Here is a 27,595-nt window from a genome sequence, read left to right as displayed (position 1 = left end):
GGAAGAGGCAGATAGCGAGAAAATGGGCTCACTAGGGCCTCTAGCCACTATAAATGAACACCAGACACATGGGCCATCTTGTGCTTACGTGAGTCCTGGGGAATCAGAACTGGGGCCTTAGGTTTTTCAGGCAAGTGCCTTAACCACTAGGCCATCTCTCCAGTCCCTCTCCTTTTCTTTTCTTTTGCATGTGTGTGTAGGGGGGAGGCATAACAAAGTTTCTTTTGCAGATGAGCGCCTGTCTGGGAAATTGACCTCGTGCCGGCAGGCTTTGTAAGCAAAAGTCTTTAACCACTGAGCCATTTCCCAAATCTCTGAAGCCCCGCCCCCTGTTGAGATAAGACTCACACTGTACTCTACTGGGCCACCCAAGCTGGGCTTCAAGGTGAGGCTGTCCTCCTGGCTCAGTCTGCATTGTGCTGGGGTTACAGTTGTGAGTCACCACACTCAGGTACCCTTTTTTGTTTCTCCGGTGAACCTTTGTCCATCCTTAAAAGTCCATCTCAATGATGACACTCTCCACCATTCTTCCCAGATTCCTCTAGGACAAGTGGTTCTCAGGACAGAGGTGTTGTGTGTGTGTTATATGTCACATCAGCAGGGAAGCGATGATACTTCCAGAACTATGGTTCCTAAAGTTATTCCTTTCCTCTTCAAACATCTTTTATTTTTATTTATTTTAAAAAATATTATTTATTTATTTGAGAGAGGCAGAGAGAGAGAGAACGAATGGGAGTGCCAGGACCTCCAGCCACTGCAAATGAACTCCAGATGCATCTGCCACATTGCACATCTGACTTAAGTGGGTCCTGGGGAATCGAACCTTAGGCTTCACAGGCAAGCACCTTAACTGTTAAGCCATCTCTCTGGCCCTTATTTTTTATTTTTATGCCAGGGGGGGGGTGGAATTGGCACCCCAGGGCCTCCAGCTACTGCAATCAAACTCCAGACAGGTGCCCACCTTGCACACATGTGTGACCTTGTGTGCCTGGCTTATGTGGGTCCTGGAGAGTTGAACATGGGCCCTTAGACTTCGCTAAGGCATCTCTCCAGGCGCCCCCCCCAAACATCTTTTGAAAATATCATTTTGCTAATAAATTAGGTGCTTCTTGAGAGTAGAATCTAGTTCAAGTAACTTAATCTACAGTTTGACTGGTTTGTGCTGCTTCCTACATATCAGAAGGACTTCCTGAGGGAAAAGGCAAAATGTCCCAGGCATGCAGTTCTAGCTTCTCCCATTGCCAGGTAGTTGGGAAGCTGCTATTCTGTGAGGCTAATGTACTCCACCAGCAAAGACGCGGACAAAACTGACATTTGACAAAACTCTGAATGAGAGGTTGCAGCATGGATTCTTTCACCATACTTTTCTATTTTGTTGTTGCCGCTGTTTTCAAGGTAGGGGCTCACTGTAGCCCAGGCTGATCTGTAACTCCAGGCTGGCCTCAAACTCACAGTGATTCTCCTGCCTCTGCTGTACTGCTGGGATTAAAGGCATGCACCACCATGCCCAGCTTCCTCCACTTATTTTGGCCTCTTAATAGTTTCCCAGTTTATTATGAAACATTAGAGTAGTACAAATCATAAATAGCAAACATCCTTAATTCATACCACCTGAGTGCTGTGATTGTTCGACTTTTTGGCATATTTGTCCTGACCAAAACTTGTTTTTCTCCCTCAGTCTTCCATCTGGGTCTCTCCTGCTCTTCCTTCACTGTCATTTCTCCGGAGCTCCAGTTCTCCTGCCCCCGTACCCCCACCCCACCCAGTGCTTCCCTTGGGGACGGTATTCCCAGGACCCTTCCAACCACTCCTCAGTATTTATTTATTTGCTGAGCAGCCAGCTAGCATGGGCCAAGTTCAAGTCAGCCGAGGCACTTTAGAATCAAGGTGAGGAACTCGACAGCATCCCAACTTTTCATGTCACCTAGAAGGGGACATTGGTAGTCATAAACAAGTACATTTACCGGTGCTTAGTTCGTAGGGAAAGAGGTCCAAAGCCCACTCCTGTCCTGTCACTCTGAAACCGAGAGAGAGTGGCTCCTTGGAGGCGAAGGCAAGATGGAGACGGCTTGTTTAAATGCGCAGTTTCTCAAGTTACAACACGAACTATCCAGTTCAGGCAAAGGACAGACCTTAAGCACAGGACAAAGGGCGGGGGGGGGGGGGGGGAAGCAAGGGGCTGAATATTACTTTGTTCTCATCACACTTTTCACAGTATCTTTTTTCCCCCTCTCGTTAAGCTTAAATGAATTGCCTTTCTTTAGGTAAGACCAGGAGAAACCGAACACAGTCGCATCGGTAACCCGGCAAACACCCGCGGCGAGGAGAGACAGTGAAGAAAGAACCGTGGGGCTCGACCCTGAGCGAAGCCAGGACCCGCCCGCCGCGGGCCACGCAGGCGCACTGCACTGCCGCTGGCCTGCAGCGCCCAGCGAGCGACCCCGTGTGCCCGGCCGACGGGCAGAGACTGACGGACAGTCCTGCTGTCCAATCACGTTCTTCACACGGTGCCCGGCAGACCAATGAGCGAGCGGCCAGGGCGGGCTCGGGGGCTGGGCCCGGGGCTGACAGGCGGTGTCTGGGGCCGCGAGCGCTCGGAGCGCAGCGGGAGGACCACGGCAGCGCCCGCCGGAGTGGAGATCGTGATTGCCGCTTCTGACCGCAGGTGCTGGCCGTGGTCGGCGCTGGCTGCGGCGCTCGGGATGTGTGAGTGATGCCGGGCCGGGGCGGGGGCTCCCGGGCCCCGGGGCGGTGGTCGCCGGCCGTGCGCGCGCTCCGGCCGCGGGGAGGGGGCGCGGCCCGCACGCTCGGGGGTCCCAGGCTCGCAGCCCTCGCGCGAGGCGAGCCTTAATTCTCGGCATCCCCGAGTGCGCAGGAGGAGGAGAGGCTGCAGCTCACCCTCCTTCCCTCCCCGGGGACACTCCCGGGAGCGGGCGCCGCGGGCCACCTCGCTCGGAGCCCGGCCTGCCCCTCGCGGTGACTCGGGTGCCCAGGCCCTCCCGGGAGTCCCGGTCTGGGATCCGGCTTCTCACGTTCCTCGCCTCTGGGAGGTGGCGGAAGGTTGCAGGTTTTTCGTTTGTGGCGCCCTTGTTGGTTGATTTCCTTGTTGAAGCCTGCGTTCTCTTTTCACCCGGCTAGGTCCATTTCCAAGACGCACAGATCCGTTCTTAAGCCTCCGTGACAAACGAGTTACAGAACCCATCTGTCTCTTGTCTGGGGTCGGCAAAGCACTAAAAAGAAATTCATGTTCTTTCTTGGGCTAGAATGCAGAGCTCGGAGTACCAGTGGGATGACCTGGCTGAAAAGAATTTAGCCAAATCCGTAATGGTTTCATACATACCACAATATGACAAGACATAGAACCATTTATATAATTTTACTTTAATTTTTTTTAAGGCTCTTTTTTGTTTTTTTTCTTACTAAATATCCTGACTCAAGTGTAGGGTAGCCCTAGTGTATGTGAATCGGTTGAGCTGTTTTATGGCCATGTGAAGTAGTGTCTGCCACAGGCCTTTTTTGTTGTTCAAAGGAAAGTACTTGTTGCTGTCTAAGAATTTGGTTAGTTAGTGGTTATAAAGAGAGCCAACTGGGAAGAAACCACAGAGATGTTTTCTTTTGTGGTGCAAAATGTCATTTGCATGACAGGGTTTGAATATCAGACATTACTTAGCAATTTCTTTGGTGAAAAAAAGTCCTTAATGTAGTCTTTGGAACCAGGGAAAATAGGCAAAGTTCTGTTGGATTACCAACTTCCATTTAACCCAGCAATATACTGTCAATATGAAAGTCCCTACCCTGTAGAGGGCAAAGATAACACTTTGTATATATAAGACAGAATCTGCTCTGTTTTCATGTTTCTCCTAAGGAAAAGGAAAAGGTTAAGAGTGTATTTTGTGTGGGTTCTATTTGTGTTTAAGCAAACAAACACAAGATAGTCCAAAACTAAGATTTATCATAAATCTTGTCAGAATTATAATGCGTGGTAGACATTAATGTTGAGACAAAGCAGTCAAAATGACCTTAATTAAATTCAGGGTATTAGAAATAGAAGTGCAAATAATTTGTTCGTTTTATGGAATGAGATTTTGCCTGTTCTTGAATAATTTAAAAAAAAAAAAAAAAAACGGTAGCTCACGCCTTTAATCCCAGCACTAGGGAGGATCGCTGTGAGTTCAAGACCACCCTGAGGCTATGTAGTGAATTCCAGGACAGCCTGGACTAAAGTGAGATCCTACCTCGAAAAACTAAAAATAAATTTAAAAAAATTCCTGCTGGAGGGATGGTTCAGTGGTTAAGGTTCTTGCCTGCAAAGCCTAATGATCCCCAGGTTTGATTCCCCAGTACCCATATAAAGCTAGAGGCAGGAAGTGTCAGTGCATGCATCTTGAGTTCCTGGGCTACCCAAATTCTCTCTTTGCTTGCAAATAAATAAAAGTTATAAAAAACAAATTAAGAGCCGGGCGTGGTGGAGCACACCTTTAATCACAGCACTTGGGAGGCAGAGGTAGGAGGATCACCATGAATTGGAGACCACCATGAGACTACATAGTGAATTCCAGGTCAGCCTGGGCCCTACCTCGAAAAATCAAAAGAAAAACAAACAAACAAAAAGACCAAATTAAGATATTTTCTTTTCTTGGAAAAGGGATTCTGTAGAAAGGGGATGAGAGAAGGGGGAGCCAAAAATGGGAGGGGATTATAAACAAAATACATTATATGCACGTGAGTAAGTTGTCAATTGAAAATATTTCATAAATCTTTTTTCTTGGAGGCCAAGCATGGTGCCTGTAACCCCAGCACTAGATCCTATAGTGAATTCCAGTCTAGCTTTCTTAGTGCTTCCAAATTGCTTTATCCTGGTTGTGAGTACTATGCAGAAGAATTACAGAAAAGCTCCTTTTTTGTTTGTTTGCTTCCCCCCCCCCCCATACACATACAGTCTCACTCTAGCCCAGGCTGACCTTTAACTCACTCTATAGCCCTAGGCTGGCCTCATACTCATATCTTCTACTTCAGCCTCCCAGTGCTAAGATTAAAAACATGTGCCATCGCGCCTGGACTCAAAAGCTTCGTGCTTAAACATAGCCTCAGTATGTAGCACAGGCAGACCTGAAACTTGATATCTTCCTTCGCCTGCTTCCCAGGTGCCCCGTGTTTACCACCATGTCTGTCTGTCTGTCTCTCTCGCGCGCTCTTTCTCACTGTGGAGACAAGGCCTCACTCTAGCTCAGCCTATGCTGTTAATGGAACTCACTAGGTAGCTCAGGCTAGCCTGGAATCCACAGAAATCCACCTGTCTCAGCCTCCTAAGTGCTGACATTAGAGGTATAAGCCACAATGCCTGGCTCTTTTTGTTTTATTTTTATTTTGAGATTACTTCTCACTATGCTGCCTAGGCTAGCCTTGAACTTGTGGGCTGAAGCTGTTCTCCTAGCTCAGCCTTCTAAATAGCTGGGTCTACAGAAGCACACCACTGTACCCATTCAGAAACTGTCAACTTCACTGCAGACAAGTAATTCCATGTTAAGCACATACTAACTTAATAGTAGAGTTACATCCCCAGCCCAGTGCTTCCATTGATATAAGTATGCAGTGGAACTTGAAGGCAGCATGTCAGGTGGAAGTTCAGACTGCTGGATGAAGGGATGTTTAAACTGAGTAGGCATGATGGGAATTAGTGTCTACAGAGTCAGGAATGAACCTTTTACAGTGTGGTGGGAAATTGGAGTACATAAGGGGTGGAGTGAGTTGAGGCACAAGAGCCAGCCAAAGGCACTAACTCATCAAAGCACTTGTCTGCCACTCTAAAATCCAATAAAGGATGGTCAGAGCGGTGTGAGGCTGAGGCTGGAGAAACCAAAGGACTATTGATGATTCAAGGAAAGATGTCAAAGACCTGACTACAAGCAGTGGAATACCATAAGAAGGTGTGTTCATGAGCTAATGAGAAAGTAAATTTGATTTGGAAACTGATTTGAAAGAGAAGGTAGATGGAGCTTGGGAAAGTGGGCACAGTTTAGGAAGGTAGGCCTTTTTCCAGGTGAAGAATGAGATAGGGAATCTGAGTATTGGGGGACAAAGATGATTGGAGTTGTGTTGTCATATGTCAGGGTTAAGACACTGATGAGTCCCAATGGAGCTAGTTGGTAGATGGTTCTGGAAATGAGAAGGTTCTAGTTGGAAATACGAGTAATGAAGTTTGGATTGCTTGGTGAGGTCATCATGGGAGACCTTCCCAAGAACAGAGCTCTGGAATAAAGTGAACCTGAGAAAGGCTGTGAGTAAGAGAAAAACAAAGAAAGCTTGGTATTAGGAACCAAAAGAGAATAAAGTTGTGTTTTTTTGTTTGTTTTTTGTTTTTTGTTTTTCGAGGTAGAGTCTCACTCTGACCCAGGCTGACCTGGAAGTCACTATGTAGTCTCAGGCGGGTATCAAAGTCACATTGATCCTCCTAACCTCAGCCTCCTGAAGTCTGGGATTAAAGGTATGTGCCACCATGCCCTGTGATCTTATCTTAAAAAAAAAAAAAAAAAAAAAGGCTTTCCTAAGACTGACACCAAGGGCTGTCCCTGGGCCTCCACCTGAACCTTGCACATACATGAACATGTAAACACATGGGCTGGAGAGATGGCTCTGCAGTTAAGGCGCTTACCTGCCCAACCTATCAAATGACCAGAGTTCAGTTCCCCAGTACCCATGCAAGCAAAGTGCACAGAGCACTGCATACATCTAGAGTTCATTTGCAGTAGCTGGAGGCCTACTGTGCCCAATACACTTCACAACCCTCCCTCTATGTGTGTGCGTGTGTGTGTGTGTGTGTGTGTGTATATATATTCATTCTTGCAAACAAATATATAAAACATTTAAAAAAGAAAGTACTTTTTAAATTGCAAACGATGGACACTTGTTTTCTTTATTTGTGGTTGGGTGGGGGGGTGTCGGTTCAAGGTGGGGTCTCACTGTAGCTCAGGCTGACCTGGAACTCACTATGTAGTCTTAGGGTGACCTTGAACTCTTGGTGATCCTCCTACCTCTGCCTCCCGAATGCTGGGATTAAAGGTGTGCGCCACCACACCCGTCTTTATTTATTTTATTTTTCTGAGCTTTGATTACCTTGGACTTTAATAGAAGTGTTTTTTTAAATTTTTTAATTAATTAATTTATTTTAGATACAGGGGGGGGGAGAGAGAGAGAATGGGCATACCAGGGCCTCTAGCCACTGCAAATGAACTCCAGATGCATGTGCCATGATGTGCATCTGGCTAATGTGGGACCTAGAGAATCAAACCTGGGTCCTTAGGCTTCACAGGCAAGTGCCTTAACTGCTAAGTCATTTCTCCAGCCCAGAAGTTTTTATTTCTAAGTTTTTTTCTTCCAAATTTTTATTAACAAGTTCCATGATTATAAAAAATACCCCATGGTAATACCCTTCCTCCTCCCACTTTCCCCTTTGAAACTCCATACTTCATCATACCCCCTCCCCATCTCAATCAAACTCTCTTGTTAATTTTATGTCATGATCTTTTCCTCGTCTTATGATGGTCTTGTGTAGGTAGTGTCAGGCACTGTGAGGTCATGGATATCCAGGCCATTTTGTGTCTGGAGGGAGCACGTTGTAAGGAGTCCTACCCTTCCTTTGGCTCTTACATTCTGTCCACCACCTCTTCCCCATTAGACCCTGAGCCTTGGAAGGTGTGATAGAGATTGCAGTATTGAGCACTGCAATCATTTCTTTCCATCACCATGATACCTTCTGAGTCGTCCCAAGGTCACTGCCATCTGAAAAGAGAAGATTCTCTACCCAAAGTGAGAGTAGAATTAATATAAGTGTATGAACATTAACAGAAGTGCTTACTGGGCAGTTTGATAAGCATAGTATATATATTTATCCAGACAACAGCAGATGTTACACCCCTAGGGCTCATGACTACCCTGTCTTAAGTTTTCAGTATCAGGGATGTATTCCCTCCCATGGAGCGGGCCTGCAGTCCAATTAGATGGCAGTTGGCTTCTCCCATAACAGACATGCCACTATTGTACCCGTTGTCTCATTTGGCCTGGCTGGCCAAATATAAGGCTTGCAGTGTCCACTGTTGAGTATCTTCACTGGTGATTTCTCTTTCTCCCATTGGACTGCATGCAGAATGGCTTCTTCCAGCTTTCTGTCAGCTGGTCTACATGGAGGAGGTTATCAGCTCAGTTCCAGCAGGATTTCTCAGTGGCCTTGCAGCCCAAGTATGTGGAGTTTCAGCAATAGGGTCTTACCATTTATTCCTGGTGGGAAACCAAGGCCCTCAGTAATGGCCTATAACGTTTTGGGGGCATCAGGGACCTCTCTGGCCAACAACTCACTGGAGGTATCACATCCCTGGCACTGAAAATTTTCTGACAACAATCTGTGGCTCCTGAGTGTTCCATTGTCCAAAACTGGAGGATTCCATATGATTTATTTGTAGACTGACAAGATTTCTGACGCCTTTGGATTCACTGGGCTTTGTCATGGCTGTGGAAAGAGCATTGGCTTTGAAGAGTAAGATGGGCCTGATTGTAACTGTAGGCTTACTACTTCCTGTCATGGTGACTTAGGAAAGTAGCTTCTTTGAGTCTTCATTTCCTTTCTTATAAGAATGTGGACAGTAAAAGTTATTTTCATGGGATGTGGAGAGGATTAGAGCTGATGTGTATGCCTGTTCTACTGAAACTTGGCAGGGTTGAGCCTCATCATCTCCAGAGCTCTGTCTGGCTTAGCTTCCATAGCTTGTGACTTGGACTGTGATTTACATGTCTTTCTGTGGGAAGTCTTGCTTTCAAAAATGCTTTAACAACATGCCGGTTACAGACTTAATAATTCTGCCTTTGAGGGTAGCTCATGTGCTTTTGTTTTCTAATTGCAGTTTTTCCACTGCTCCCAAGAGCAAGTGTACATTGGGGATTTTGCACCGTTTAAAAACAGAATCACCTGGGCTGGAGACCTTAACAAGAAAGACGCATCAATCAACATAGAAAATACACAGTTTATACACAATGGTACCTATATCTGTGCTGTCAAAAACCCTCCTGACATTGTTGTCCAGCCTGGACACACAAGATTATGTTGTGGAAAAAGGTACTTCCTGCAGTATTTTTGCAGAAACAACACGGTCTCTTTGTCATGTTTAGTTGCAGAATATGAGTTATGATTCAAAGTAATTTTATAAGGAGGACTTAAAAAGGTTTTGTTTTGTTTTGTTTTTGCAGTGCTCCGTATCAAACCCAAGGCCTCAGGAGTGCTGGGCCTGTGTTGTGCTGATCCATACCCTGAAGCCCTGAAGGGAGGGTTTTTGCCATACTGTTGTGCTCCCAGTCTGCGCTGACCTATGACTCTGCCACACTTGGTGGTTGTCAACAGCTGCTTAGTTCAGAGCGGATGAGCTCTTCATTGATGTACCTGGGTCGGAAGACTGTGGGTCTTACTTCAGGTGTTGCTTTGAATATGAATTACAAGTAAGACTCAATTCATTGGGGTTAGATGAAGTGGTCCCTAGGAAAGGAGAGTGATAAACTATTTCATATTGTCCTGAGAAAATTTATTTATTTTTATTTAAAAAATTTTTTATTGACAACTTCCATAATTGTAAACAATTTCCCATGGTAATTCCCTCCCTCCCCCCACTTTCCCCTTTGAAATTTCATTCTCCAACATATCCCCTCCCCCTCTCAACCAGTCTCTTTTATTTTGATATCATCATCTTTTCCTCCTATTATTTTTTCAATGTTTTTTTGTTTTTATTTATTTGAAAGCAATGGACAGAGAGAGAGAGAGAAAGAGGCAGATAGAGAGACAGAATGGGCACGCCAGGGCCTCTGGCCACTGCAAACGAACTCCAGACGCGTGTGCCCCCTTGTGCATCTGGCTAACGTGGGTCCTGGAGAATCTAGCTTCAAACCGGGGTCCTTAGGCTTCACAGGCAAGCGCTTAACTGCTAAGCCATCTCTCCAGCCCTTTTCAAATTTTTATTAACAGCTTCCATGATTATAAAAACTATCCCATGGTAATACCCTTCCTCCCCCCAGAAAATTTAGTTTTATATTTATTTATTTATTTGTAAGCAGAAAGAGAGAGAAAGACAGAAGAGAGACAGAGAGTGAGTGCACCAGGGCCTCTAGCCACTGCAAGTGAACTCCAGATGCATGTGTCACATTGTGCATCTGGCTTTACATGGGTACTGGGGAATTGAATCCAGGTTGTTAGGCTTTGCAGGCAAGCACCTTAACCACAGAGTCATATCTCCAGCCCTAGAGAAAATTGTAACATCTCCCAGAGTAGCACAATTGTGTGTTCCCTTTTGGATGCACACAGTACAGGTTTTCCCAATTTTTCCTGAGATAGAGTCTACTCGGTGGGAGAGTAAATTGATGTAAATTCACATCCCCAGTGTTGCTTTGAACTTGGAGCAGAGAAAGGGAGTAGGGGTATAAAAACTTAGTTTTGTAGTGCATTTTTAGTTGGTATGGAGAAGTATATCATCAACTAGATATTACCCTCAGTATTTAGAATAATACAATAGATTAGATAACTCTTAATGGAAGACATTAGCGTAGTGCTCTCTCAGTGGTACTGTACCCTAACCCTGTCCTGTTTTCTCCTTAGAGAACTTGCCGGTGTTCCCAGTTTGGGTGCTGCTGGGCATAGTTATGCTGTGGTGCTCGGCCTCACTTTGCTCACCAGCATGACTCTGGCCATCTTCTATAGAAGGAAAAACTCCAAACGGCATTATACTGGGTAAGAAACTCCGTCTTGTAGGGGAGGGCTGGAGAAAAATAAACAGGCTTCATGAAAATATGCCTTTTTAAAAAATATATTGTTTAGCTGGTTGTGGTGGTGCACGCCTTTTATCCCAGCACTTGGAAGGAGGATCTCCGTAAGTTCAAGGCCACTCTGAGACTACATAGTGAATTCCAGGTCAGCCTGAGCTAGAGTGAAACTCTACCTTGAAAAACAAAACAAAAAATTATTGTTTATTTGTCAGCAGAGAAAGAGGGAGAGAGTATGAGTGTGCCAGGGCCACTTGCCACTGCAAACAAACTCTAGGTACATGTTCTGCTTTGTGTATCTGGCTTTACATGGAAAATCGAATCTAGGCTGGCAGGCTTTGCAAGCAAACATCATCTCTCCAGCTCCCCAAATCATACTTTTTTTTAAAAAATAGAAAAGTATTACCAGGCGTGGTGGTGCATGCCTTTAATCCCAGCACTTCAGAGACAGAGGTAGGAGGATTACCATGAGTTCAAGGCTACCCTGAGACTACATAGTGCCCACACAGATTACATAGCTGGAACTAGAGTGAAACCGTACCTCGAAAAACCAAAAGAAGAAGAAGAAGAGGAAGAGGAAGAGGAATAATTACCTGCTGGTTGCTTTTTCATTAAGATGTGTTGAGTCTTCTTAAGAGGTGTTCTGACATAGGCAAGGGTAGGTCAGTCAGTGCCCTGCTATTAGACTCGGAATACACTAGTCCCTTTTCTAGTTTCCTCCTAAGGTTTGGAAATAATTGCTCAGGCATCGTGCACTCAGCATGTAGAGGTGTCACTTACCCAGCGTAAGAGGTTGATCTTGCTGGGCATGCCTGTAATGCCACCACTTGGGAGATAGAGGCAGGAGGATCAACAGTTCATAGCCAACCTGGGCTACTTAGGACTGTCTTGAAATGGCGACACACAAAAAAGTTTAATTTTGTGGCAGTGATCTAATAAGGGTCTTTTTTTTTTTTTTTTTTTTTTGAGAGTGACAGACACAGAGAGAGAGAGAGAGAGAATGGGCGCACCAGGGCTTCCAGCCTCTGCAAACGAACTCCAGACGCGTGCGCCCCCTTGTGCATCTGGCTAACGTGGGACCTGGGAAACCGAGCCTCGAACCGGGGTCCTTAGGCTTCACAGGCAAGCGCTTAACCGCTAAGCCATCTCTCCAGCCCTTTTTTTTTTTTTTTTTTTTTTTTTTTTTTTGAGATTGGGTCTCACTCTAGCTCAGGCTGACCTGGAATGCCTGGCTCTAAATAAGGGCCTTTTTTATGCCTAGGTGAGTTTAAAACCCTAGTGGAGAGGTTGTGCTGATAAACCCCCTCCTGGCCCAATGTGATGGTGCAGGGCTTCTCCCTTGGTCAGCTTGCTTTCTGCTGAAAATAAGCAGCTCGATTGCTTTGCTGTTTCTAGCAGCATGTACCCAACCTGGGAGAATAAAAACTGATGACGAAATATACTGGCGATAAAGGAAAACTGACTCTGCACATGGCTTCTCAAAAGGCCTGTCTTTGAGAGTAGGGTGTATGGTCTACCTGAAGAACCTTCTGTTTTCCCCACTCCAGCTGGAAAGCTAATGCGTATAAGCTATGTAATGCTCACGCAGTAAGCCTGGAGGTGAGGGCTAGTTTAAGTTGGAGCACGAGCCGTGTTGGCAGGGTGCGATCTAACATTCACCATCCTTTGTTTTTCAAGGAGAAAAACACAGGATTTTTGGAAATATATTAGAATGGAAAAGATGATATCCAAGCATTATCAAAACAGATCCCATCCAATCATGACTTGATAAATTTACAACATAATATTCCCAAAACAAATCCAGGGGGAAAAAGCAACAACAAAGATAAATAACAAAAATCAGGAGGAAAAAGTTAATATTCCTCATATTTGCAAGTCTTAAAAACTACTAGAAAAATATCTATAACTCAAAAGAAAATGGTATCAAAAGGCATTCCACAGAAAACATTAATATTTAAAAATATGAAAACATGTACAAAATTAAAATTACACATATCATAAAACTGCAAATTCACACTGTAATAACATCTTCCATTTAACAGACTGGCAAAAACTAAACTGTAAAAAACCTGAAAATGGGCACTATACATCATAGGATTGAAAGTTAATGAAAGCAAAAGTTTGGCCTTTCTGTAATTACACATATGTACTCAAGTAGCAAATTCACCCCAGGGACATAACAATACAGATTTGCAGATAGAACATTCACCATCCTTGAGTGAGTGTGGTTAGAGAGGACTGCACGCCCTACGTGTTGCTTTCTGCTGGTGGAGGGGACCTCTCCCTGTGGGCCAGGAGTGCTGTGTCTAAACATGTCTGAGTGTTCAAATTCAGATATTACTTGCTTGGAATGCTTCTGTTTTGGTGACTTTAAATGTAGCTGGGTTGATGATTTTCAACATGACACTAATCCAAGGTGATGACATGCCTGGTGTTAGTTTTTTTTTTTTTTTAATTTTTTAAAATTTATTTATTTATTTATTTGAGAGCGACAGACACAGAGAGAAAGACAGATAGAGGGGGAGAGAGAGAATGGGCGCGCCAGGGCTTCCAGCCTCTGCAAATGAACTCCAGATGCGTGCGCCCCCTTGTGCATCTGGCTAACGTGGGACCTGGGGAACCGAGCCTCGAACCAGGGTCCTTAGGCTTCACAGGCAAGCGCTTAACCGCTAAGCCATCTCTCCAGCCCTAGTTTTTGCTTAGGCTTAATAAAGGGGCAGGGAAACGTTCCTCCCAGTCCTGCATGGCACTGGGAATGCTGCTGTTCTTACTCTGGTTTTTTTTTTTTTCCTCCTCTCCTTTTTTTATGAGTGACAGAGAGAGAAAGAGGGAGAGAATGAGAGAGAGAGAATGGGTACGCCAGGGCCGCTAGCCACTGCAAATGAACTCTAGACGTGTGTGCCCCCTTGTGCATCTGGATAACGTGGGTTCTGGGGAATCGGGCCTCGAATCAGGGTTCTTAGGCTTCACAGGCAAGTGCTTAACTGCTAAGCCATCTCTCCAGCCCTTACCTCAGTATATTTTAAAGTGTATTTGAGTAATGAGATATTGATAATGGCAACAGCTGTCTATTGAATGGTAAATAACCCACTGCCTGGGTTATTTATGTGTCATCTCAGTCTTATAACTAGATGAAAAAATGTAAGTACCATTATTAGTGTCATTTAAGAGATGAAGAAAGTCCAGAGAGATGGCTTAGTAGTTAAGGCATTTACTTACCTGTGAAGCCTAAGGACCTGAGTTCAATTCCCTAGGACCCACATAAACCAAATGCACAAGGTGGCACATGTGTCTAGAGTTTGTTTACAATGGCTGGAGGCCCTGGCATGCTCATTCTCTCTGTCTTTCTCTCCTGCTCTCTCTCAAATAAATGAATATTTAAAAAAAAAAGAGAGAGATAAAAGAAACTGATTGCCAGTCCACTAGTCTCAATAAAGAATACCTCATAAGGGGCTAAGGAGACAGCTCAGTCACTACAAACCTTGCCTTGCAAGCATGAGAGCCTGGTTTCAATCCCTAGGACCCTCATTAAAAATGTGGGCATGATGGCATATGTTTGTAATTCCAACACTGACCCAGGGAGGGGAAGTGAAGGTAGATCCCTGGGAGTTACTGGCAAGCCAGTCTAGCCTCATTGGTGAGCTCCTGGCCAATTAGAAACCCTGTCTCAAAAAAGTGGATGGCAATCCAGGTATGGTGGCGCACGCCTTTAATCCCAGCACTTGGGAGGCAGAGATAGGAGGATTGCCAAGAGTTGGAGGCCACCCTGAGACTACATAGTGAATTCCATGTCAGCCTGAGCTAACATGAGACCCTACCTCAGAAAACAAAAACAAAAAAAAAAGTGGATGGCAGAAGTGATGTCCAGACTCTGCCCATGCCATATTTTTCTCCTGTTGTCATGAATCTTCCCCCTTGAGACTGTGAACCAAAATAAAAGTTTTCCTTCCATCAGCTGCTTTTGGCTGGGTGTTTTGTCCCAGCAACACAAAGGTAACTACAACAAATTCCAAATGCAGCTGTGCCCAAGTTCAGAGAAATCTAGTGATTTTTTTTTCAAGGTAAGGTCTTGTTCTAGTCCAGGCTGACCTGGAATTTACTATGTAGTCTAAGGCTGATCTTGAACTCACAGCAATCCTCCTACCTCTGCCTCCCCAGTGCTGGGATTAAAGATACACGCCACCATGCCTGGTGGGTCTAGTGATTTTTCTAACCACTTCTGATGCGCCACAGCAGCAGCCCTTGCGCCTGGGCTTGTCCCTGCTGTGGAAGTCAGAGTACTGAACTCCATACCCACAACTGTAGCTCACACACGAAGGACAGAGGCTGTGGCTTTTAGATACTGATAAAGGTGTTTCTTTTAAGTCACGGGCTTTTGGCTACTGAGTTTGTGATTTTAATCTGTATTGAAAGGGATTGAAAAGGTCATGAAGTGTAAATCACCTGTCTGGTGTTTGAACACTGAGCCTCTGCCCTGACCTCATCCCTGAAGAGTCAGTCACTTAGGTCCAGCAGTCCAGCCTCCCTTGCTCCTTGCTCTAGATTGGAAACTGAAACAAGAAAATCATTTCAGAAATGTCTAAACATACACAAAAACTAAAGAGAGCCGGGCGTGGTGGCGCACGCCTTTAATCCCAGCACTTGGGAGGCAGAGGTAGGAGGATCGTTATGAGTTTGAGGCCACCCTGAGAATTCATAGTGAATTCCAGGTCACCCTTGGCTAGAATGAGACCCTACCTCAAAAAAAAAAAAAAAAAAAAAAAAGAGAGAGAGAGAGAATAGTGTAAGGAGTCTCCATGTGCCAGCTTTAATAGTTATCAATGGATGCCAGTCTCCTTTTAAAGTCAGTCCTAAATATATCATTCATAAGATTATGACATTCACAAGGGAGAAGAAGTCTTTGCTTTGCCACAGTAGTGATTGCTTCTATACCTGTACCCCACAGACTACCCAATTTCTAACCTCTAATTCTACTTCTGTCCTCCAGGGCCCAGTCATATATGTACAGTTAGACCACTCAGGGGGATATCACAGTGACAAGATTAATAAGTCAGAGTCTGTGGTGTATGCAGACATCCAGAAAAACTGAGAAGACCCAGAACATATCCTAATCAAGAAACAAACCTAAACTGGATTCCTGTGCAGAAAATCTAGCCCTGAACCACGTGTGGCCTTGAGGACTCAGGCAAGGACAAGCACATGTGTACTCACAGAGGAAAAAATGTCTAAAGGATGTGTATGTTCTAGTTAACCTCCTGATGTGAGAAGCCAATGTTGCATGATAAAGCGATGGTGTAATTCTGTGCATATGTGTAAACTATCTTGCTGTCTTGTGCATTCTTTCAGGGTCATCTGTAATTGGGAAATATCAGAAACGTTCCTATCACCATCATGTAGGTGTGGTTTGCCTTAATGGAGCCTGTCACAGACCTTTTAGTAGTTTCAGTAGACATGGCCTTTTTACCTAAGGCCTCAACCTGTGTTTGCATTTATTTGGAGAAGGAGGCTTTATAATGGATACATACCAGGGTGGCCTTCCCTGGTCAGAACCATCTATTTGGTTGTATCTGTCAGACAACAGCCATTAATCATGCTACCTGAAGACAAGTTGCAGAGTTTCTGTTGATGTTCTTCTAAAATATGGGACAAGTTTTAGCTTTGCATATTGTACAGGCTTAACAGTAAAACAAGGAGAAACCATTTGTTTTTCCTCCTTGAATATCCTCTCCCTTGGCCAGGTAAAATTGATGCATTTTACGACAAGCATAGTGAAGATCAGTAATGGCTATTTATATGGTCAATCTGGATTCCTTTGTTTTTAAAAGAAAACTTCTGGGGCCTGAGGAGATAGTTTAGAGGTTGAGAGTACGTGCTTGGGTTTAACTCCCTAGTCACCCACTTAAAGCTGGATGGGTATCATCTGCAGCGGCAAGAGACCCTGGGAGTGCAGCTCAGTGGTCAAGAGCTTGATTAGCATACACAAGGTCCGAGGCTCCATCCCAACACTAGAAAACTAAACAACTTAATAAAGCTGGGTGTAGTGGTTCCCATCTGTAATCCCAGAGCTTGGGTGGTAAAGGCAGGACCCTCAGCTACATAGCAAATTACATGAAAACCTGTCTGAAAAACAACGATGAAATGAAATGGAAAGATCATGGTCAGAGGAAGAAACATGATCCCTAGAGCATGTTGGGGTGAGTAGGAGTGAGTGGAGATGGTGATTTTCCTCCCACTTAGTATACCATGATGCTTCCTTTCCTTCCCACCTTCTAGTGGAATGCAGCATGATTCAGCTTATAAAAGAAAAATACATGCAGGAGGTCATCAAATCAAGGACGAGAACGTGAACTGCAGAACTGACTACCTGTGTGTGAGGCCTTTGCTTTCCAGAGGACCCTTGTTGTCATCCCACAGTGCTGCCGCATACGTCCCCTGTGTCTGTAAGGAAGCAGGGGTCAGGTGTTGTCACCTACACTCATCTCCTGAAGCTGGCCCGTGTCTGCTGTGTTGTGTCCTTGCTCCGTGGCTCCCTGTCAGTTTTTGGGTCCTCTCAAGAGGGGAACACGGAGCGCCTTCCTGAGCAGTTTCCACAAAGTGGCCACCTTGACTTCTAGAACTATCGTGAAAACTATCGAAGCCTTGAGACGACTTCTGTGTGTCCCAAGGGGTTGAGATCGTCACCGTCACCATTCTTCAGATGTGGGCCAAGGCCATACTACTACTCCTTCCTGCTGTACAGAGAGTATGGCCGGCCCAGGCTGTGCTTAGCGAAGAAATGATAACTAAATCGTAGAGCCCCACGTGTACACTGCCTTGTGTACTGCTCCGGAGGAAGTGGGCATTCTGTTTTCTTTATCCACTGTGCCTGTGAATAAACTATACCTTCCTGATACTTCTTGACAAGTGCCCTGACTTCTTTCAGTGCCCAGAGCCTATGTGTGTGAAGCTGGTGTTTGGGCAAAAAAATCTCCTTCCTGGTCCTGCTGCCCTTCTCTCCAGGGCAAGGGTAGTTAGCTGCCAGCATCCGGGGCTGGCCTGCAGGACAGACACAGACTGAAAGACAGCGCCCACACCCAGGCAAAGCATATTAGAGTGTTACACTAATCCAAAGGCCTCACTTCGGAACACCACCTCCTGTGGAGTTTCTGGCCCTTTCCCCTATGTCTTTACATTCCTGGGTCTGGCTACAGACAGCAGCAGTGGGGTTGTGTCCAAATGGCAGACTTCCTTACTGACAGAAGGAGACATAGTAAAATTCTGAGTGAATTTTGTGAAGGGACACCTAAAAGTAACAGCCTAAGGGTTAAAATTCCTGTCTGTACTTTTGTCAATGGAGATGCACCTGTACAAAAAGCACAGGCTCACTGTTGTTTTTTGATCTCATTTTTCATTATACTTCTGTGAATATTTTAATACGTCCTTTTCACTTTGTGGATGGTGTTGTCTGCTCATTTTTAGTTAAATAGAAAAAGAGGGCTGGAGAGATGGCTTAGCGGTTAAGCGCTTGCCTGTGAAGCCTAAGGACCCCGGTTCGAGGCTCGGTTCCCCAGGTCCCACGTTAGCCAGATGCACAAGGGGGCGTACGCGTCCGGAGTTTGTTTGCAGAGGCTGGAAGCCCTGGCGCGCCCATTCTCTCTCTCTCCCTCTATCTGTCTTTCTCTCTGTGTCTGTCGCTCTCAAATAAATATATAAAAAATTTAAAAAAAAGAGAGAAAACCCTTTTTATTGGCACCACCACAGCTACACAACTCCTTTATTCAAATTGGAGCTCTCCTGTGCTTGCCTCAGGGCCTCTGGGTGTCCCACTCGTTGGTCTGAAACATGCCTTCTTTTTTTTTTTTTTTTAAATTATTTATTCATTTATTTGAAAGTGACAAACACAGAGAGAAAGATAGAGGGAGAGAGAGAGAGAATGGGCGCGCCAGGGCTTCCAGCCTCTGCAAACGAACTCCGGACGTGTGCGCCCCCTTGTGCATCTGGCTAACGTGGGACCTGGGGAACCGAGCCTCGAACTGGGGTCCTTAGGCTTAACCGCTAAGCCATCTCTCCAGCCCCTTTTTTAAAATTTTTTTTAATTTTTACTTATTTATTTGAGAGCAACAGACAGAGAAAGAGAGAATGGGCACACCAGGGCCTCTAGCCACTGCAAACGAACTCCAGACACATGTGCCCCCTTGTGCATCTGGCTAATGTGGGTCCTGGGGACTTGAACCTGGGTCCTTTGGCTTTGCAGGCAAATGCCTTTACCACTAAGCCATCTCTCCAGCCCCTTGAGAGTGATTTGCATGTGAATAGCATTCATCTCATCTTGTGTGATGCACAAAAAGCAGGATTCCCATTGCTCACCACCACACAAGGGCAGCAATAGAACATCATCTACACTTCCAAGTTCCTCCTGCCCAAGTTCTGGTTTCCAAGCTATGCAGAAAACATGCCAGACCAGTCCACACTCTAAGCCACTGAGTGAGCTGTGCTGAACTATGATTAAGGGGAAATCCCAGATGTTCTTTCTGAACCCAGTGGGGTGATCCTGATGCCAGTTGGATTTGGGGATGCTAACTGAATGTTTTCCCTGCTTAGGTGAGCCTTTGCCAAGGAGAAGCCTGGCATTGTGGTATTGAAGGAGATGGTTGTAGAACTTAAGTTGTGTGCTTTCACGGCAGAGTTCTTCCTGTCTTTTCTTTCTGTCCAATACTTTTTATTATGAACACCCTACTTGGGGAGCACAGCTCTGAAATCGTAAGAGAACTACCACTTGGGGTCTTACCCAAGCATGGGCAAGCTGGTTCTAGAAGCAGAGCCTGTGAGCTAGAACTAACTCGGGCCACCCACAGTGGGCCAACTGCCTCTAGCAGCAGCCTGAGGGAAGAGGCCGGAGCTTGGTTAGTTTAAGCCCTTAGTAAACTCACTACATCTGCTGTTGCCGCTGCTCTGACCTTGCTGTGGTCGCAGCTTTCTGCATACAGGTACTCATTGATATTTTATTTTATTTTATTTTATTTTTTTTGGTTTTTCAAGGTAGGGTCTCACTCTGGTCCAGGCTGACCTGGAATTAACTCTGTAGTCTCAGGGTGGCCTTGAACTCACGGCGATCCTCCTACCTCTGCCTCCCAAGTGCTGGGATTAAAGGCGTGCGCCACCATGCCCGGCTCTCGTTGATATTTTATTTTATTTTTTTAAAATTTTTTTTTTGGTTTATTATTATTTATTTATTTGAGAGTGACAGACAGAGAAAGAGGCAGAGAGAGAGAGAGAGAGAGAGAGAGAGAGAGAGAGAGAGAATGGGTGCGCCAGGGCCTCCAACCACTGCAGATGAATTCCAGACACGTGCGCCCCCTTGTGCATCTGGCTAACGTGGGTCCTGGGGAATCGAGCCTCGAACCGGGGTCCTTAGGCTTCACAGGCAAGCGCTTAACCGCTAAACCATCTCTCCAGCCCCCTCGTTGATATTTTAATTGAACAGCCAGAATCTAGTAATACACAGCACATGGTATGAGCAAGCTGTAAGGAACTTTCCACTTTGGGTAATCCTCTTAACATTTGTCAGAGGAAGGAATTTAGGGGCGTGACAAGCTGGACTCTGCTGACCCAGAACACATACACTGAGCACAAAAGCATCCACGCTGAGCCCACCTGTTGCCTTCAGCAGGTCCGTGGGCCCATGGTTACTGACCTCACTGTCTTCAGTGCTAGGGCCAGAACTTCTTATACAAGTGCGCTTGTTCTCAGTCGAGAGTCCAACCAAACCACTGAAGAAATTGGGTAAGGAGCATAGCTTAAGATCAGTAACATTGTTTTGCAATATTGGTCATCAGTGCTGTGGAGGAAACCTAGTCACGTTACTTTAAGTAGGAGGGTTACATAGTTGTAAGATTAATTTAAGGTAAATTACAAGGAAGGAATTTAGCATCTCATAGCAATAATCTCAGAAAAGTAAAGTCCAGAAGGAATATTTTGACAGTTCATCCCCAAAATTTCATTCTTATTTTTTTCTTTCTGGTTTTCCAAGGTAGGGTTTCACTGTAGCTCTGGCTGACCTGGAATTCACTATGTAGTCTCAGGGTGGCCTCGAACTCATGGCCATCCTCCTATCTCTGCCTCTGGAGTGTTGGGATTGAAGGTGTCCACCACCACGCCCAGCCCCAATTTCCTTCTTATAGTTCATTCCCACAGTTCTTACAGTTCGTCCCTGCCGCAGTTACCTTCTTGTTGCTGAGACAAACATCAGGCCAGTAGCAGCTTATGGCAGGAAAGGGTTTATTTCAGGCTTCAGATTCCATGGGGAGCTTCATCACGGCTGAAGAAACTGGCTCATGTCATCACACGTCCATAGCAGAGAAACAGCACAGCAAGCACAAGCTGACTGGACACACTCAAGTCCAGCTCAGGACTGAGGACTCCACCCCTGATGACACTCTTTCTCCTGTTGGCTCCACCTTCCAAACACTCCACTTAATCAAAAAACACCTGAGGCTATGGGGATGGACATTGTATTCAAAGCACCACACTCAGCCCCTGGCCCTGTAGGCCCATGACCATCTCACAGAGTAAACTGCCTCAGTCCAACTTCAAAATTCCTCTGTCTTGTGGGGCGTGATGGCACTTACCTTTAATACTAGCACTCTGGAGGCAGAGGTAGGAGGATCATGTTGCCCCGGCCAGCAGGGATTTGAACAAGGACTCAAGGAGAAGCTAACCTGGGTGAGAAAAGGCAAACAGACACAAGAAGGAGACCATGCTAGATGTTTGTCAAGGTCTCAGAGTCTTTATTTTTTACACAGTGGTTATATAGGGGAAGAAAAGTGGGGGGATAAGCTGGCTGATGTGATTTACGGTGTTGGAATTGTCAGAAAACCTAGAGGGGATGTAATTAGGTGTTCATCTAATCTTGCCTCAATGGCTTAACATCCTGACTGCACCAAGCTTCACATCCTGACCATAAACTGGCCTTTTGCAAAACATAAGATTCTGTAAGCAGTCTGCTGACCGATGTTCCAGAAGTACCTAACAGAAAGTTGGATGGACCAGCTTTCTGAGTAATGAGTCAGCTTATGAGCAGGCCCAGGCAAAAGGGAGTGGCTTTTGCTCTATGGCTCCCAACACATGTGAGTTCAACGCTGCCCTGAGATTATATAAACTACACAGTGAATTCCAGATCAGCCTGGGCTAGAGTGAGACCCTACCTCGAAAAATAAAAAAATATGTCAGTCTTTATGAAGTTCAATACTGTTCAAAAGTCCTAAGTCTCATCTGAGATTCAAGACAGTCTGTTTTAACTTTTTATTAACTTCCAGAGTATAAACAATATACCATGAACATAACCCCCTCCCAACATCCAACATTTTCCCCTCCCAAATCACCACTCCACTGAATCCTTTAAAAAAAAAAAATTGCTTATTTTTATTTATTTATTTGACAGCAACAGACACAGAGAGAAAGGCAGATAAAGAGAGAGAGAGAATGGGTGCGCCAGGACCTCTAGCCACTGCAAACGAACTCAAGACGCATACACCCCCTTGTGCATCCGGCTAACATGAGTCCTGGGGAATTGAGCCTTGAACTGGGGACCTTAGGCTTCACAGGCAAGCACTTAACCACTAAGCCATCTCTCCAGCCTGCACCGAATCTTTTCTTTCCAACTAGTCTCCTATTTTGATGTTATCTTTTTTCTCTTCCTATTATGCAAGACTTCGTAGGTTGTGTCAGGCACTATGAGTGTCAGGAATATCAAGGCCACTGTGTGTCTAGAAAATAATATTGTAAGCAGCCCTCCTCTTCCTTTGGTTCTTACATTCTTTTATTTTATTTCATTTTTTGGTTTTTCCAGGTAGGGTCTTGCTGTAGCCCAGGTTGACCTGGAATACACTATATAGTCTCAGGGTGGCCTTGAACTCACAGGGATCCTCCTACCTGGGATTAATGGCATGTGCCACCACGCCCAACTGGATCTTAACATTCTTTCCAATGTAAGACCCCCAGAACGAGGACCCCACGCTCTGCCTGGAAATGGCGACACCCCAAATCACTCACGAGAAATGGTCTTGATGCAAACAGCAAAAGGATTTTTTTTTTTAAATATTTTTTGTTCATTTTTTATTTATTTATTTGAGAGCAACAGTCACAGAGAGAAAGACAGATAGAGGGAGAGAGAGCGAATGGGCGCGCCAGGGCCTCCAGCCTCTGCAAACGAACTCCAGACGCGTGCGCCCCCTTGTGCATCTGGCTAACGTGGGACCTGGGGAACCGAGCCTCGAACCGGGGTCCATAGGCTTCACAGGCGAGCGCTTAACCGCTAAGCCATTTCTCCAACCCAGCAAAAGGATTTTTATTCCAGGCACGCTGGGGCCCACAGTGCAGGAACGGGACAGTTTTTATAGGGTTTCTAACCAAGCCTGTGCATTAGACCAATCATTTTTTTAACATCAGGAGCCCGTGGGGTGCGAGCCAGTCAGTTTGTGCCACTCCATGGTTTCTAAGCCAATTAGTTTAATTTGTTCATGCCCCTCGTGGACCAATCAGTCTCCTATGACCTTGGAGGTCAGCATTTGCGCAGGTCCTTGGGTGGGGGTAGCAGAGTGTGGTATCAGTCTCCTATGACCTTGGTGGTCTGAGGCAGGCTGCTACGGCTTATGGTGTGGGCTACTAAGGCTTACAGTGTGGGCTACTAAGGCTTACGGTGTGGGCTATTAAGGCTTATGGTGCAGGCTATTTACAGAAACCAAATAAGTGGTTCACTTCATTACTCATTTCCCATCCTTGAGGGCTATCTCATGCCCTTTTCACCTAGTTTTATAGTAGGAGCGGGCTCTGATATAATGAGAAGAGGGATTCTTTACTTACTTCCAACAGAGAGTAAAGCCTGGAGTTTGAGGTATGCAGGGGCCCGCTTAAGCTCCCTTTGGAGCGTGATAGTATTTCTGGGCTTCTGAATTCTTGGGCCTTTCACCACCACCTCTTCCTCAGTGGTCCCTGAGCCTTGGAGGGTGTGATAGAGATGTCCAGACAGTCTCATCACTGTGATCCCTGTAAAACCAAGACATAAGTTACATACTTCCAACACATAAAGGCACAGAGTAAACATTCTCAACACAAGAAGAAGGCCTAACAAGGAGAGACTGGGCCAATGCAAGCTCAGTAACCAGCAGGCAAACATCTGCAGTTCCAAGTCCGACATCGGTAACCAGTGTCATCATGGACTTGTGATTCTCCAGCCTCCACGTCCCAAGTGGAGGTCCACCACACCTGCATTGTTATGAAGTGCTGAGACTTGACCTGCTTGATGCATACGGGAAGTACTCTGCCGACTGAGCTACATTCCCCACCCAAAACATTTTCTAAAACATTCTGAAACCAAATTCTTGGATTTATGAATTTCTTACTTTGTAGTTAAATGTCCTTTGTCTGGAAAATGACGTTTTTACAAGTGGTTTTTTCAAAACAGAATCCAAACTTGGTACTAGTTAAAAAAAAAAAAAAATGTGTGTGTGTGTGTGTGTGTGTGTGTCTGCCTGCTTTAAAACCCAAAGTGGGATCATGATACTCTGCAGTTTGCGTTTTTCCTTCTTAGCAATGTGCCAGAGAAGTTTCCACGCCAGTAAGTAAAAAGCCAGGCCATTAGTCACTAACACCCACAGGGGTGCCCCACATGGAGGCGCCATGATATTTTAAACTTTTCCAGTTGTCTGTCTAGTACCAATAATGCTGTGGTTACTATTTGTTCCCAGGAACTACTAAAGAAAAAAGCCAAATATAAATAATTTTCATCATGGGATAGCAGCTCAGAGTCCAGCGAGTCCTTCTGGCCTTGGTCATGGGCTCCAACATCTGAGAGCTCTGGGGGGGTCCCTCCAGCCCTTCCAGGCTCCCCACATCCTTCCTGAAGCCTTTGGGGCCAGCAGCTGAGCCAGCGCTCTCAAGTCTCCCAGAGTTGCGGGTTGCAAGAAAAATCTTTGGGAGTTGGAGGCAGGAGAGAGCTCTAGGATCTGCAGGAGACCTGGCTGTGTTTACTGGGAAGGAAGCACAGACCTTTCAGGCTCAAAGGGCTCCCTGGGGAGGTGCTGCTTCCAGCTTCCATTTTCTCCTACAGACAGAACGGGAAACTATTATTCATTGTGCTTTCTCAGCTCTGGTTTTTGGGTTTCATATGGGGAGGGGGAGGAGGAGGAGAAGGAGAAGAAGGAGAAGAAGAAGCAGCTTACATGGGTCCTGGGGAATCGAGCCTGAGTCCTAAGCTCCTTAACCTCTAAACCATCTCTCCAGCCCCACTTTATTTATTTATTTATTTTTTAGACAGAGTCTCATGTATCCAGGCTGGCCTTGCCTCGATATGCAGCCAAGGACAACCTTGAACCCTTAACCTTGTGGCTCTAGAGTCCTGAGATTTCAGGCATATGCTACCATACTGTACCTTGGCCACATGGTGCTGGGAATTGAACCCAAAGCCTTGTGCATGCCAGCAAGCACTCTACTAACTGAGCTACATCCACAACCCCACAGTTACTTTTTTGTTGTTGTTTTTGGTTTTTCAAGGTAGGGTTTCACTTTAGCCCAGGTTGACTTGGAGTTCACTATGGAGTCTCAGGGTGTCCTCAAACTCACAGCGATCCTCCTACCTCTGCCTCCTGAGTGCTGGGATTAAAGGTGAGCACCACTATGCCTGGCTCACAGTTACTTTTATACATAAATTCCCTTCTGGTCCAAGCTGTGGAAATGTCTCCACTGAGCCTTCATTTGGTATTGTTTTGATACCATAAGGTTAATGCAGATAAAAGCCAACTACATAGTCTTATGTGGTACTCACTGGTCATTTTGACTCAAGTATTTAAGTTAAATGTAAAAGTCAAGTCCTCAGTCACACTAACCATGTGTCAAGTGCTTAGTAGCTTCATGTGTGTGGTGGCTGCCATATTGTTCTCATATAAAACATCCTCTTCATTCCAGAAAGTTCTCTTGACAACTATAGATGGTTGTGTCAGGTTACATGTTCCCCTCACAGAACCTCCCACACTCCCCATACTAGGATTTCAGGCATGGGTGGAGTCGTCCTCACATGTGATCCCAGTGCTCAAGACATTGCAGCAAGAGGATCTGGAATTTGAAGCTAGCTTGGGCTACCCAGTGAATATGCAAAAACAAAATGAGAGCTGAGCATGGTGGTGCATGCTTGTAATCCTAGAACTTGGGAAGTAGAGGCAGGAGAGTTAGGTGTTCAAGGCCAGCCTCTACTACTTAATAAACATGGAGCTATCATGGGCTATGTGAGACCCTGTTTCATTAAACTGGAAACACATATACACCCCAAAACAGTAACAGGACTAGAGGGAGGGTTCAGTGGTTAAGGAAGTTGCCTGCAAAGCCTAAGGACCCATGTTTGTCTCTCCAGATCCCACATAAGTCAGACACACAAGGTGTCACAAGTGCACAAGGTGGCACATGCACCTGCAGTTTGATTGTTGTGGCTGGCAGCCCTGAAGTGCCAATTCTCTGTCTCATAAAAAATAATAATAATAATAAACAGGGCCCCATGGTGGTGTAGGCCTGTAATCCCAGCAATTTGGAAATCTGAAGCACAATGGAAAGGCTTGGGCTATAGAACAAGGTCAGGGCAAGCCTGGGAACTGAGTGAAACCATATCTCAAAATTAAAAGAAAAAAAAAAAAAGATCCGGGCATGGTGGCACATTTAATCCCAGCACTTGGGAGGCAGAGGTAGGAGGATCACTGTGAGTTCGAGGCTACCCTGAGACTACAGAATGAATTCCTGGTCAGCCTGGGCTAGAGCGAGACTCTACCTCAAAAAAGAAAAAAAAAAGAAAGAAAGAAAGAAAAAGAAAAAATAATAAAAAAGAAATAAAAAATTAAAAACAGGGCTAGAGAGATGGCTTAGTGGTTAAGGTGCTTGCCTGCAAAGCCAAAGAACTTAGGTTCAATTCCCCAGGACCCATGTAAGCCAGATGCACAAGGGGGTGCACTCATTTAGAGTTTGTTTGCAGTGGCTGGAGGCCCTGGCACACCCATTCTCTCTTCCTTCCTTCTCTTTCTCTCTCTCCCTGCCTATTTCTCTCTCTGTCAAATAAGTAAATAAAAATAAAATATTAAAAAAAATTAAAAACAACTTCATGATTATTTTATTTATTTGAGGTACAGTGTCACTAGCCCAAGCTGACGTGGAATTCACTATGTAGTCTCAGGGTAGCCTTGAACTCACAGCAATCCTATCTCTGCCTCCCAAGTGTTGGGATTAAAGGCATGCGCCACCACACCTGGCTTCATGGTTATTTTAGAGTTTAGTCAGACATATAGTAAGTAGATTTTTAGCAACAGTGGGAACAAAGATGATAAAAAATGCAAGAAATGGGCTGGAGAGATGCCTTAGTGGTTAAGGCGTTTGCCTGCAAAGTCAAAGGATCTCAGTTCAACTCTCCAGGAGCCATGTTAGCCATATGTACAAGGGGACACACACATCTGGAGTTCATCTGCAGTGGCTGGAGGCCCTGGCACAGCCATTCTCTCCTTTCCTCTCCATCTCTTTCTCTCTCAAATAATAATAATAAAAGAATGCAAGAAATAGTTAGGAAGGCATTAAAGAGCACAGGCAAACCATGAGTGGATAACAGGTGTGGTACTTGTGCCTGTAATGCCAGCACTCAGGAGGACTGAGGCTAGAGGACTGCTGTGAGTTCAAGACTAGCCTGGACTATGTCGTTGTGTGCTAGCTTCAGCCACAGTGTTGGGAGCTATGAACCAAACCTCGGCCATGTTGACAGAAACCGCCATATAGCAAGTTAAGTTTCTATTTCCTC

At 45.4% G+C, this 27,595-nt stretch overlaps 1 protein-coding gene and 1 long non-coding RNA gene across 2 annotated transcripts; both read left to right on the top strand.

Annotated features, from left to right (window-relative positions):
• The first annotated feature begins 2,522 nt into the window (after positions 1-2,522).
• On the top strand, positions 2,523-17,686 carry Mpzl1 (myelin protein zero like 1). The gene is given in 7 exon segments (XM_012948867.2): positions 2,523-2,704; positions 3,264-3,321; positions 8,895-9,088; positions 9,090-9,106; positions 10,631-10,672; positions 10,675-10,762; positions 15,782-17,686. Coding segments are annotated over 7 exon segments (606 nt in total). The 3' UTR covers positions 15,807-17,686.
• Positions 3,145-6,431, top strand: LOC123457652. The gene is made up of 3 exons (XR_006635097.1): positions 3,145-3,321; positions 5,821-5,927; positions 6,377-6,431. It is a non-coding gene; the product is annotated as an uncharacterized LOC123457652 (long non-coding RNA).
• Positions 17,687-27,595: the final 9,909 nt, after the last annotated feature.

This window comes from Jaculus jaculus, chromosome 1 (genome assembly GCF_020740685.1).
Source record: "Jaculus jaculus isolate mJacJac1 chromosome 1, mJacJac1.mat.Y.cur, whole genome shotgun sequence".
NCBI lineage: Eukaryota > Metazoa > Chordata > Mammalia > Rodentia > Dipodidae > Jaculus > Jaculus jaculus.
Note: the sequence above shows the minus strand (reverse complement) of the source record. Positions and strands in the feature narration are given on the sequence as shown.